This window comes from Epinephelus moara, chromosome 2 (genome assembly GCF_006386435.1).
Source record: "Epinephelus moara isolate mb chromosome 2, YSFRI_EMoa_1.0, whole genome shotgun sequence".
Classification (NCBI taxonomy): domain Eukaryota; kingdom Metazoa; phylum Chordata; class Actinopteri; order Perciformes; family Serranidae; genus Epinephelus; species Epinephelus moara.
The window spans coordinates 15,441,520-15,455,205 of NC_065507.1; the positions used below are offsets into that span (position 1 = coordinate 15,441,520).

Genomic DNA, 13,686 nt, shown 5'->3' on the forward strand with positions numbered 1-13,686 from the left:
TTCGTGAAAGGTTTTTTTTTGTGTGTGTGTCTGTCAGTTTGAGATTCATAAATTATTTACGTGAGTCATCTTGTGTCATTTTAATCTCCCACTTCTTTTCTTCATTTTGATTCCACAAACAGTATGGCACAGATTTACCCTTACTACTATGATGTTAGTAAGTACAAAACATGTATAAGAGAGCAGATGCTATGCCTTGGGCTTCAGCTATCAGCTTTTTTTTTTTTTAATAAATCGAGTAATCTACTGATTAATCAGTTGATTAATCAAGTATTCGGATGAGAAATGCTTTTGTTTTATGAAAGAGCAAGAGTATATACACAAAAAAGAAAAAAAACAGGTCTCTTAAATGAACAACTAATTTGTTTCTTTTTTATCTATCTATCTATCTATCTATCTATCTATCTATCTAATGCGAATGCCATACTTCAAAAACTGCTTAAGAATGACCTGAGGAACATGACAAAAAGCTCAACGTGTCAACCTGGCCCCCAGAGTCCCCAGATCCTAATCTATTCGAGCATATGTTGGGCGTGCAGGTACCCCACCTAACAATCTACAGGACTCAAAAGATCAGCCATCAATACCCTGACAATGCCAGACAGCACAGGACACCCCCAGAGGTCCTGTGTTCATGCCTTGACAGGTCAGAGCCATGTCTGATCCAAGGAGGCCCCACGTCGGTCAGGGGTACCTCTGGGGTACCAGCACGTCTCACAAATGCTCAATCAGACTGGTATCTGGGAAATCTGGAGGCCAGGTTGACACCTTGAGCTCTTTGTGACATTTCTCAGGCCATTCCTGAGCAGTTTTCATGGTGTGATATGGTGCTTTGTCCAGCAGAACACTTGACCTGTCACTTGTTGCAATGTTTTGACTGACTGGTGTTAACATAAACTCTGAGATCTCTCATCTCTGCCTTTCATGACCATGTGTCTGTGACCACTGCAACTTTACACCTGTCTACAGAAAGACACACAAAGGTTGCCTGCAAAAACAAATGAGTAAAGCTACACCTGCACAAATTAAAATAGATGTAGCTGTTAACCATAACATTGCAATGACCTTCAAACTTAAGCGGTAAATGCATTCAAGCATTGTTGTATCACTCCTGAACAACGAACCTTAAACACAATCTTCACAAAGACTGCAAGTACTTGAGCCGAATGTCAAACCTTGTTTGCTGTATGGAATCTCTGGCAGATTACGCCATGTTTATTTAAGGTTATTTACTCTTCAGGCTATAAGTAAAGAGGACACACACACACACACACACACACACATACATACATAAATACACACCTCCGCTGCCTATCAATAAGGTCTCGTCACACACACACAGAGGGGTACTTGATACTGTTTTTTAATTAAACCAAGGCTCTGTGTCCTAAACACAGCTGCCTCACCTCCCACGTTAATCTCTCGAGGGACTTCACACAAACACACACACACACATACACACACCAGTTGCAACTGCTGATAAAAACACCTAAAAAAATCACTCACACACACAGTTGTGTGTCCACTGGTCCATTGGATTACTGACAGCAACACAAATGTGCTCATACAAACACACACATGCACACACTTGTAACTTCTATACACTGACACACTTGTACACCCTCTTATACACACACACACACACACACACACACACACACACACACACACACACACACAAACGCACACAGAAACACCTGTCTGTGGCAACAGTCCACAGAGATAAGACGACTGACAGGAGCTGCTGGAGCCAAAGCTGGGAACCATGGGAGCTGTCAGGCTCATTTCCCTGAGCCACCTCCAGGCTCACGCAAACACAAACAGATAGACAGACACACACACAAACACACACACTTGTGATGATATTGTATTGACTTAAATTCACTCCCTGGAGCCGTTCTCTTACCATAACTGTCATACACTGTACTTCATCCAAACCTTCCTCTAACCTCAACGCAACACCAAACCTGCTGTAGCTTCAATCTTAAACCTGCGACATATGAAACGTTGAGCTGAGCCAAACTGTAATTCTAGCCTCTGTCTTTAAAATAACACTTCCTAATACGGTGTGAGAAAAACAGTCACCGCAAGTCACCAGCTGGCCAGGTTTTCTATTCTTGTGTAGAACCCACAATAGAAACAGCAGAGATGACATACAATCTTACACAGGGTCTAGATAAACAAAGAAAAAGCACACACTCGCTCCTGCTGATTTTCCATGTAAATAAGCAGAGAAATAAGGTGAAATAAAATGACAATGGAAGTATCTGTATTGTAGTTGAACCCCCTTTGACCACAATTAGTCAGAAGTTTTGATTATTGCTATTTATGAGCAAATGTTCAGAGAAGTTGTTTCATGCTATTTTAAGTCACCTGGCAAACTGAGTAATCCTGCTTGGTGCAGCCCCCCCACCTGGACTCTAGTTTCTGAGGACTGATGGACGTTGTGTACAAAACCAAAGCTGACATTTCTTGTACTTTTCCATGAATAGTGGGGTATTTTAATTTGGGGGGGTTATGTGTGACCTGAAAACAAGGGGGCACTAAACTCAATTGAGCAACTTTTTTTTTTCTGAATCTTCATTCCTCCCTCGGGTAGCTTTGCTGTAGCTCAGCCTCTTCCAGTGTGAAGCAATTGGTAGCTTGCAAGGCTATGCTTTTAAAGTAGCTTCCCCAACACTGAGTTTCAAAACATCATTGTTTTCAGATCTCCTTCCCTGTAGTACAGTTTGTCCGGGCATCAAAACCATTGTTCTCCTTCAATCATGTGAGCAGGTCCGCCACCTAAAACCTACTGTGCGTCCGGACGTCTCAAACTTAACGTAGACCAAGCAGCAACCCTCTGGGGCTGAAAAATGAAGCCAACACAGAAGTGCCAAAAACTGCATTTCCATGACAGTTACTTGTAGCTGGCTCCAGAAACTAGTCAATCCCCATAGACAGCTATGTTAAAATGCCCGATTTTAAAGCATAATTATACATGTTCACAGCCTGGTACAAAAAACGGTTTCGTTTTTTAAAGTAAATTTCCCTCTTCATGACAACTGAACGGGGGATTAATTTTTTTTATAACTTACCCATTCACATTTAAAAGACTTAACATTATGCATGATAAAGGGCGGGGCGCTGTGAGTGACAGGCTGTCTGCCAATAGTGTCCTCGGCTTCTCAGTCAGATCCACCCCTCGCTCCTCAGCAGCACCAGCCTCTCGCCAAAATATGGTTACTTCTGGCTCCAAAAAGCCAGCCAGAACACAAGGCTTCAAAACAGGAGTCCACAAACAAGTGGGTGACGTCATGGTACTGTAGCTACATCCATTATCTTTACAGTCTATGATCTAGACCTACCTTGATCATGAAATTTTCAAAGTTAGCTCTCTGATTTTACAACTGCACACTTCTTAATGTACATCATATACCTGCAGCTGCTTCACAATAAAATACTTACAATGGCATCAGAACCTCATGCAAATTATCAGATTTCTGGCTGACAAATTGTGCATGACCTTGATTCAAATTTAATGTCTGATAATTTAATAAATAGCTATTGATATGGTGCATCAATTGAAATAAAATTCACTAGAGGCACTGGACAACCACAATGATTTCCATTGGCTACAGGAAATCACTGGTAGATTATAAGATAAAGCAAGGAGAGCCAGACAACGTTTAGCTACAGCTAATGATAAAATGGATTTCCACTCTGTTAGTGAAGGAGACAGTTGTATTACATCTCATTACATAGATTACACTCTCTTTAACATGAATGTTAAACAGCTAAATTAATGCATCCATCTCCTCTGGCTTACACACACAATAAAATATGAGCCGTGTTATGGCATTTATCGAGTGTGTTGAGTTGAATCAATTTCGCGCAGTAATGCAGCTTAAGTCCCCATACCATTCTGAGTCATGTGTACATTATTTGCATTTCCTTCTTGATTTCACTTGAATACACTCTTCTACCAGCCTGGTAAATGTAATTTTTGAAGCTAAGATACAGCACTTTACATTAACTGTTAAATAAAATAAACATGTCCTTCCACACTCCAGAGACATGTGATGTACTGAAGACTCTATGTGAATGTGATTCTCTATATGTGTCAAACACTTGTTCAGGGTGCACTCTGCCGCTCACCTATTATGTGCTGAGATTGGATCTAGCCTCTCGGAAACCCTGCACTGGACAAGCAGGTATGGAAAATGGGTGTGTGCATGTGTGTGCGAGACTCAGGAGGACACTTTGAGCAGGGTGGACATGACCTCTACAACTATCTACACTGTTTCAGCTGCACAGTTTCAAGTGTGTATTGATTCAAAAGAAGTGGAGATGAAGTGGAGCAGGGTTAGGAAGGTCTGAAAGCAGTGTTCTCCACTCTGTATTTGCATTTGAGGTTATCTCTTAATGATAATCTCGAGGCGACTGGTTTCCAGGAGAGTCTCCTTGATGATACTACAGTACGTAGGTTTCTGTTATGGTATGCGGTTATCATCTTTTTTCAGACAAATAAAGTTTATTCCTTGAGAATTCAGCGCAGAAATCAGAAGGTTTCCCCTTTGCAATCAGGACCAAACCAGTGACTGAATTCACATAAGCCCCAAACCAATAATCCCAACAATTATTGATTAAAACTGCTGAGTGTATTATCAGAGCTCCACAAAGCTTACAGTAATCTCTATTATAAACCTGCCATTGGTGGTGCTGCAACCAGAATTCTAAGCTTGGTGATTGAATTTTTATTACCTCAAAACCGCCTGGGAGCCAACAGTTAACGTCTCTCGTCTCTCACACTTTCACCTTTGACTTTTTATTAGAGAGACAGATTTTTTTAACACGGTTGCTCATCTTTTGTACGGATGATTCAGCTGGAAGAGCTTCACGACACCCAAGCTTTGCCAGTTGCCTCATAATATTCATGCAGAAAATTAATGGAAGCATGCAACCAAAGATTCTTTGAGTTCAACAGTTCAAAAATAATTACATGCTTAATTTGCACTACAATTAGAGGAGAAGTGATTTTGCCGTGGGTCTGCAGAGCTCCTCAACTTAAAGTGCTTTCTACTAAGGGTGTAAATCACAAGTTTCCTAATTTCATAATGTCTGTCACAATCAGTTCAATTCAATTCAAGGGCATGTGGTCGATATGAGAAGATATCAGTTAATTTCCTCATTGTCTTCTTCTTGGCTGTTGGCGATGGGGGCTAACATATTTAGGAAGGAAGTGTGCTTGGATGGAAAAGGTACCACAGACATGCCATGGGAATTTCAAAAGTAAAGACATATCTTAAAGATGCCGGTACATACTGATGTTTTTTTGTTGTTGATCACTGAGTCGATAGATCGATCCAGATTCATGAATCATCACACCCAGATGGTGACCCCCCATGGCTGAAATTTGAAGCCAATGCGGAAGTGCCAAAAACTGCATTTCCTTGAATGGTCACTTGTAGATGGCTCCAGAGAGTCAGTCCCCATTGACACCCATGTTAAAATGCCCAACTTTACAGCATAAATACTCATTACAGCCTGGTATAAAAATGGTTTTAGTCTCAATAGCTAATTCCCCCCTTCATGACAACTCATCACATTTCGGGTTTACTTGACCTTCTACTTCATTCTACTTACCTTTGAGCTTCTTTGTGCCGTCTAATGGTAGAAAGAGCACAACACATTAATCCATGTAAAAACAATATGGCAGCCACCTCTGCCAAGTCAGTCTGCAGACGATCCTGACACAAAAGTGGACAAGTTCCAAAATCTGAGCACATTTTATGGTTGAAACTTGTTTATTGATTGATTGATGACTAATAATGTTTGTAGTTTGATATGGCAACAACTTTGACCAATTTTAGCAACAGTAACAAGCTAAGTTGCTTTTAATTAGGAAGTACTTGTTTGAAGACATTGGGACTTTGTTATCATCTCATTTGAGGACATTGAAACTTTATTATCATCTTGTTTGAAGACCGACTTAATTATCATTGACAATGTTTAAGTATTTTTATACCTATCAGGTCCTACTGATCCCAAATAGCTAGGAGAAATTGAAAGTGCATACCAAACAAAAGTTCGGGTCTCAGGAGGCTATAACTCATGTGTTTACATTTTATTAAGGCTCAGCGTTACGCATATTTGAGGGCTGGGCCACTTGAGTGACTGCCTGTGAGGTGTTGACACAATCAATGGGTCAGATCCACCCCTCATTCCTCCACAGCTCCAGACTCTCACCCAAATATGGTCACTTCTAGCTCCAAAAAAACAACATGGCAACAGACAAAATGCCAAACTCAAAACAGTAGTCCTCAAATAAATGGGTCGCGCCACCGTAACTACGTCTATTTTATACAGTCTATAGTTACAGGCCTATAATCTACACTTTTATTGGAATGTAAAACAGTAAGTGATCTTGTTTATAAAAGCAAATTTAATACTATTTATTATCTCCTACTGGAGTACATAACTTGTGCTTTTAGCTGAGTACTTAACATTCAATTCAGGACTTAGAGAGAGTAGTCAAATGCAGATAAATCAGTGAATTGAACGCAATTAAGCCGAATGTTTAGCTGAAACACACACACTCTGCAGATACACAAACACACAAACGCATGCAAAAGGATGCAAACACAACACATGATGGGTTCTCTCTGCTTTCTCTTTGCTTTCACTTCCCTCTCTGTCTCTTCTCTCTCTGAATATTTTAGTATTGATGAGCCCATTACTGATGATAACACAGTGCAACGTCAGCATCCCTTCTCTCTCTTTCACACAAACACACACACACACACACACACACACACACACACTCTCTCAGTCATCAGGAATCAGGTTACAACTCTGCTGCTGCTGTGTACTTTTGTGCATTTCTGTGTGTGTGTTTGTGTGTTCAGCAGGAGACTGGGGGATCTGACTTCCTGGCATCAATCCAGTAAATTGCAATATTTTTCAGGCTGAAGACCGTTCACATGCACAGCTGCTGGCGCACAAATACACACACCCAAATACAGATTATGAGGGAAATGCGTGTCGGCTGCTAAAATGATGAAAGATAATAACGGCAGATAAATAAAGTGCACTGAATGTGAGCGTGTGCTCCTCAAAAGGCTATTAAAAACAACACGAACACATACAGAAACATAAAGACGGAGCACTGGACATTATACAACGAGGGTGAATGTGGGTCTAAGCTTAGACAGACGACATGGATGTGGTCCCTGAAACTGTAGAGCTTGGTCAATATTTCTGATGAATAACTGGCTCTCAAAGCTACAATCCAGGGATCCAAGACTTGCAATAATGGAAACCCAAAAGGCTTTGGATTTTGCTGTAGCTTGGTTGTATTTGATCACAATGCTCAATCACAAGGGAGAACATATCCCAGCGGGTGCAGGCATGATATCAGCTTTACTGTATTTTGTGACAGTAACGAACTTCATGACCTTAACTGATCACAAATACAAAGTCTCCGATTCAAAGCGATCCCAGCTTGAGGGGAGCAGGTGAGACCAGCTACTGAAACTAATTGTATGTCAGAGATCGTTGACGTCCACCTGGCAGATTCATTATCCTGCCACAAGTCTGGTTATTTTCTCCTAGACTGGCCAACAAATGCCCAGTGTAAGAAGCTTAGCCTTTTCGGACAAGCGCTGGTGAGGTGAATAAAAGCCATTATCCTCCAGTGATTTCCCTTATTGGATTTAAACCAATAATGAAGGAAGAGCACATTAGATGAGGATTTTTCAAACAGACCAAGAGGGGTTGAAATTTGATATTAGGGAGTTGTCTCTAAGACTTTGTACAATCACCATTTAATGACATCACAGTGTTATGAACTGCAAATGATGCTATTCAACCATGAGAGAGGGGGAACTTATACTGTAGCATAAAAAAAACAAAGAGTATAGACATCAAGACATGTCCTGAGGGAAGCTCTCACCTTACAGAATATATAGTACACTGTTTGATCAGCCACGCGTTGAGATCATCATTTTCTTTCTGCAGCAGCAGATGCGTCACTTAATTTGAGAGCAGACGTTGTGTGTTTACAAGGCAAACTTTCATTTCAAACAGGAGAACCCTATTTCAATATGAGGAGGGCTCTACTTTAATAGCTAACATTAAGTCAAACACCAAGTGTGGCCCTGACATTTAAAAGTTCTTTTTTTCTCCAGACAGATGCAGCAGAGAAGGATCATGACAAACACACACAGACTGAACAACAACACCACAACTAATGACTTTACAATCACCGTAGAGTTTAATACACATGTCTCTGGAGGGGAGAGAAGTTAGCCTGGCAAGATCATCCTGATAATGTGGGCTTAACATCCTGTGTCATTCTCTGTATCAATCTGTACTCTGAGCTGCCCCAAATACTTTCCAGACATTCAAATCCAATGTGGGCAAATCATGGATCCGCACTGTAGCTGACAATTCAAGCTGCCAGTCAGGGACTGCATTGTAGCCGATGATGTAAAAGTAGGTCGCAGCTTAAAGAACAGTAATGGTGGCTCCCGAAGCAACAAGCACTAACTCTAACGTTAGTAGAGTAAACACAGCAAATAGAGAAGTTATTGTAGACATAGAGTCAATAACAACAATTAAACAAGAACAAAAATATGTACCCACTGAGTTTCTCGGAGGAAAATACGCTTTCGCTGTTCCTCAGACTGGATTTGGCAAAGGCTTGATTAATCAACTGGCTCTGTTGGTAATGAAGAAGATGTACGTCCCCCTGAAGGAGTGCTCCTGCTCACCGAAAGTGTTTGGGGAGGCATCGAGTCCAGACAGATATAGACAGCTAAACAGTGTTGAGCATCGGAATGGTCTTACCAGGCTAGAGAAAAGGAGCTTTCTCAATACCATCCGGAGAATGCCCTGGGCTGGGTGGCAATTATTTGACAAATTAACACCTTTTCTAACTGATGCATTTGATGATTCATTTAACTCACTTAATTACCTGTAACACTCACCCAGGCCTCAGTGTCATTAACTTTAAATATGGTAGAGAACCCCTATCCTGCTCAAGCTATGGTCCTGCGTCTGCTATCTGTGGTTTTAAGCTATGGCTCTGGAGTCTTTTCTACCTTCCATCATCTCCCCAAACCAACAGGGTTTATCCAAGATAGGTGGCCATTTTTCCACCTCTAACCTCAACTGTTTAATGTTGTATATAATCCCTCTACCTCAACTATACCTGAACCCATGATCTCACTGGATACAGAGAAATCCTTTGACCAGGTAGAGTGGAACTATCTCTTTTTATACATTGGAGGGATTTTGCTTGGTTGAGAAACCTTTCTCTTGGGTGAAACACAATCAAGGCACAAGGAGGTCCATGTGGATGTGATTATGCTGAAAGTAATCAATCATAAGAGGATCTCTGCCTCCCTTGGTTTCCGCCCCCATACTGTCGAAAGTCAGGTTGATTTGTACGAGCAGAACTTAACTTTAAGAACAGATTTACCTGTGACAGCACTGGCCAAGCTGCACATGGTGGTTGCTCTGTGCACTTGCTGCTTAGTTATACACAGGCCGGTACCATTCTTAGCCTCTCCCTATGCTTTGTTTCTCACTCAGAGCTGCCTGTACGACACTCGGTCGTTGAAGTAGCGCAAGGACTTATATCGTGCGAGTGGCAGTCAATATCGGCACATGTGAAATAATATAACTTGCTCATGAGCATGTTTAACTTACATAAATCTGACGCCATACACCACACTCACTTACCTAAGGCTCAGGTCAAAACCCCAGCTCAACCAACTGCTACCAAAACCCCATAGGAGTCTCTCCCCCAACTCTGTCACTCCCAGAATACAAAGCAGACTTCATCGCCTTTGTGACTCACTTAGCCAGCCCATGCTTAATACTGTAAGGGGTTCCTCTGACAAATTTAATAAAACATGAGGTCCTTTTTTTATCAACTTATCCTGGGGAAGTGGAATCCCTGCTGTCCCAGATTGAGAGACATCCATGACATCTTTTGAAGTGTCTTGTCTAGTTGTGGTTTGATTTACTTACTTATTTGTTGTGTTGCCATTCGAATGGTGACCTAGCTGTTGCTTTGTATCTGTTTATATTGGCTTTTTCTCCTTAGTAATGTATTTCTTTTTGTTAATGGTTCCCCTGGTTTTGTATTGCTGACACTATTGTGTATGTACTGACGTGTATATATACAGGAAACCACATATTATAATACATAGATATGTGAAAATCCAATGTGACCTCTTGAAAACCTTATAAACAAAACTGGGAAAAAGTAATAAACACCTCTCTGAGACATTCTCAACACACACTATACGCTACACAAAGATAGGATGCAGCACTGGGCTGCTTTATTGCATTAATAATGATTGTGTCAGCCTCCTTTGATCCACGGCATGTATTTGCTATCCTGTGAAAACTACTTATCTCTGAAATGTCAACTTTTCATGAACAAGAAAACAGCCCCAGGGTCAAGAATAAACAACGCTGAAGAACAGCCTGGTTTTAAGCTTTGTGATGATGCATTCTGGGGGGTTAACGGAGAAAACTGCACATAAAGGGCATTTATTCTCAAGTTTATCTATAAACTTAAAAATCCCCAAATTTGGTGAAACACGGGACAGCACCTTCTAATAGGGCACTTGATATAAAGGGCTTATAAATTTAGTTTCATTAATGGTTAATAAATTACCTTCTAATGCATTATAGAATAGTTGTTAACCATTCATAAGAGCTAATTATGGATTACCAGGCTGTGAAACGTCTCTCAGGCTGGTGTTCATCCTTTTAATGGGTTATAAGCAGTCTTATATTGGTAATCAATTTATAAATGCATAAGTTGGCTGGTTTCTGTGCAGACCTATTTCACAAGGTAAGACTGACCCATTAAACACCCCTTTTCCACCGACATGGAAGCGGTTCCGTTCCAGTTCTTGCACCTGATTTTGAATCGTTCAGAGCCTTTTGACCAAAAATAATTGGTTCAGAACCCAAAAAGTTGGTTCTCACCTGAAACCAAAAAGTAGTTTTCCTTGACATGACGTGCAAAACCGTGACGACAACAGCGGGCATGTCATATTCTACCAGTTGGAAAAAAGACTGTAAATGGACCTGCATTTGTATAGCATCTTTCTAGTCATCTGATTGCTCAAAGCACTTTTTACACTACGAGTCACTTTCAAACTGGTGGTCGAGGCTACCGTACAAGGTACCACATGCTACTCAGTCTTTAACACACTCACACTGATTGAACAGCCATTGGAAGCAATTTGGGGTTCAGTATCTTGCTCAAGGATACCTCAACATGCGGACTGGAGAAGTCAGAGATAGAACCGCTGATCCTCTGATTAGTGGACAAACCGTTCTACCTCTGAGCCACAGCCACCCCAGGAAGGAGAAGGCAATGATGGAGAAGTCAAGTGAGAAATTATCCGGAAAAAGCACATGTAGTCATCTCACTAGTAGTTGGTAAATGCTTGTTTGCTTGTTGTTCGATTTTGCAACTACTGTTTACGTCCACTGTGCATTGTGGAATACCCTCTGTTGATGACACATCCTTGATTACTTGGTTCCTTTGGTTCCGTGTAAAACTGGTGGGAACATGGGCAGGTTCGCTAGATAGCACCAAGGTCCCAAGAATCCTGAATGGTACCGGTTCAAGAACTAATTTGGTGGAAAAGGGGAGATCATTTTCCACAACTTGGTAACCCAAGAGCTTTTCTCATTAATGGCTTGTAATCAATAAGGTGTTAGTAAATAATTTATTAACCCTATAGCCTTCTTATAAAGGATGCCATATTAAAAAGTGGCACAAGAAGCTACAACAAATCAGGCCAAACTGTATTCTAGGATAATGCGGTTTGCCTTAAAGTTAGTCCTTTAAAAAAACTTGAACATAACAATGAAAGATGCGATAATGGGGGCTAGCAGAGCCAATTTATCTCTCCCAGTAGGGATATTAGAGGACGAGTAGCCATCAGTGTGCTGTTATGATACCCTGAAAAATACAAACGCATGATAAGGTCAGTAAACTAGCTGTAGAGCAGACCACACACACTGTGGGAACATTTTAGTGATATTACAGTGTGATGATGGAGGTGAGCTACACACCGGTTTACTGACAGCCACCTGCACAGTTCAGCCGGGGTCCTTACTGCCGCTGTCAGGGGGGTAATGACACCCAGCAGGTCACACTCACACTACTACTTCACCACCAGTCTGTATTTGGCTCAACGCTCGGCGCCATGTGCCTCGTTCAGTTTGCGCGCTGCATGTGAAACTGTCAAGAAGCTTCAAGCCACAAACACAACACACACTGTACACAACATACATAGTTATTAGACACACTTACATCTCGGAGGACGGTGGCTGGCTACGGCAGAGGAGCGCGTGTCCGCACGCTTGTCCCATCGCGCATCCTGCCTCGCGCCTCCCCGGTTAACCCAAACAGCTGCAGTCAGGAGGACCTGGAGGGCGAGGGGAGGAAAAGAGGAGGGGGGAGGGAGCTGGATGTGTGCTGGGAGGGGGTGAAGGAGGACAGACGATGGATGGATGGATAGATAGATGGTTGGGTGTGTGCACCTCTCGCCTTCTCTAGTCTCTGTATGTGTCTGCCTCTCTCCGGTCTGCTCTCCGCTGCTGCTGCTGTCTCCTCTCGAGCTCTGACAGCGCGCGGGGATTGGTCGGGACCCGGTAACTGATACTCGAGCTATGGTGAGCGAGGATATAGCGGCAGAGCAATGAGAGCGAGACAGGGGGGAGAGAAAGAGCTCAGCCGGTACTATAACGCTCAACGCCACATGGATACATCAACAAACACACGCGAGCGCGTCAGTCAAACCGTAGCTGAGCACGTCACTCCTCCGCGTGCACTGACCAGCAATCTCCCTCGGGTCATGTCTGCTCTCCCATGAGCACCAGTTCATCCGTGGAAATCAAAGTCGTGTTGTCGTGAAAATTCAACTTTCACGGTGTGTCTTCACACCTCAGCTGCGCATTTTCACACAACTCCCACTATGCACACTTCTTCTTCTCCCTCTCCTTCTTCTTCTTGCTTCATATATTTTGTAGATCTGCAGCAGGACAGGACTTAACTCGTTACCTCTCCCTTCCCAAACAAAAAAGATCTTATCTGCTCCTGCTGGCAAGGTCTTACTATAAACCACATGTTGCACCAGACTCCACAGTGTCTATCACGGGACACAAGGTCTCAAGGTCCAACAGGGATCCTCTGCCATATAAGGCTTTCCCTGTACACAGAGGGAAGCAGCAGGGATCCACTACCAGAGCAATGCCTAGTGAAACAGGAGCCTTTTAAATCTTTGTTGACATCCAAGGCCTTTAAATATCCTCGGTGGCTTCAGATGTCAAGTGTTTTACATTCTAGACACCCAGTAAGGAAGACAAATAGCATTTTATGTTAACAAAGCATCTGAAAATATGACACTGTACTACAGCCTGCAGCCATGGTCTACCTACAGTACACAGGTGTTCTCAATCAGCGCTGCCTGATTAGACCTCTCACTCAAGGCTGTGCGAGCATGTGCACACTGTGATTGACTGACAGATCTGTCAGCCTACTAACACTGATCTGTTGTTTCTGTTCATCATCATCATCTAATTATTATTAGTGAGTGAGTTTGGTGTCCCCAGGAAATTTCTACCACCCAGCTCCAACCTGAGCAATCAGCCATAACTGCAAACACC

The 13,686-nt window shown here is 42.2% G+C and overlaps 1 protein-coding gene across 1 annotated transcript in view; it reads right to left on the reverse strand.

Moving 5' to 3' along the window:
- The window catches only part of LOC126401898 (cGMP-dependent 3',5'-cyclic phosphodiesterase), a 225,118-nt gene extending 211,985 nt beyond the window's left edge, over positions 1–13,133 (reverse strand). Inside the window, exon 1 of the mRNA XM_050063456.1 lies at positions 12,332–13,133. Within this exon, the coding sequence (XP_049919413.1) occupies positions 12,332–12,390 (59 nt within the window). The 5' untranslated portion in view covers positions 12,391–13,133. The remainder of the gene's footprint in view (positions 1–12,331) is intronic.
- Positions 13,134–13,686: the final 553 nt, after the last annotated feature.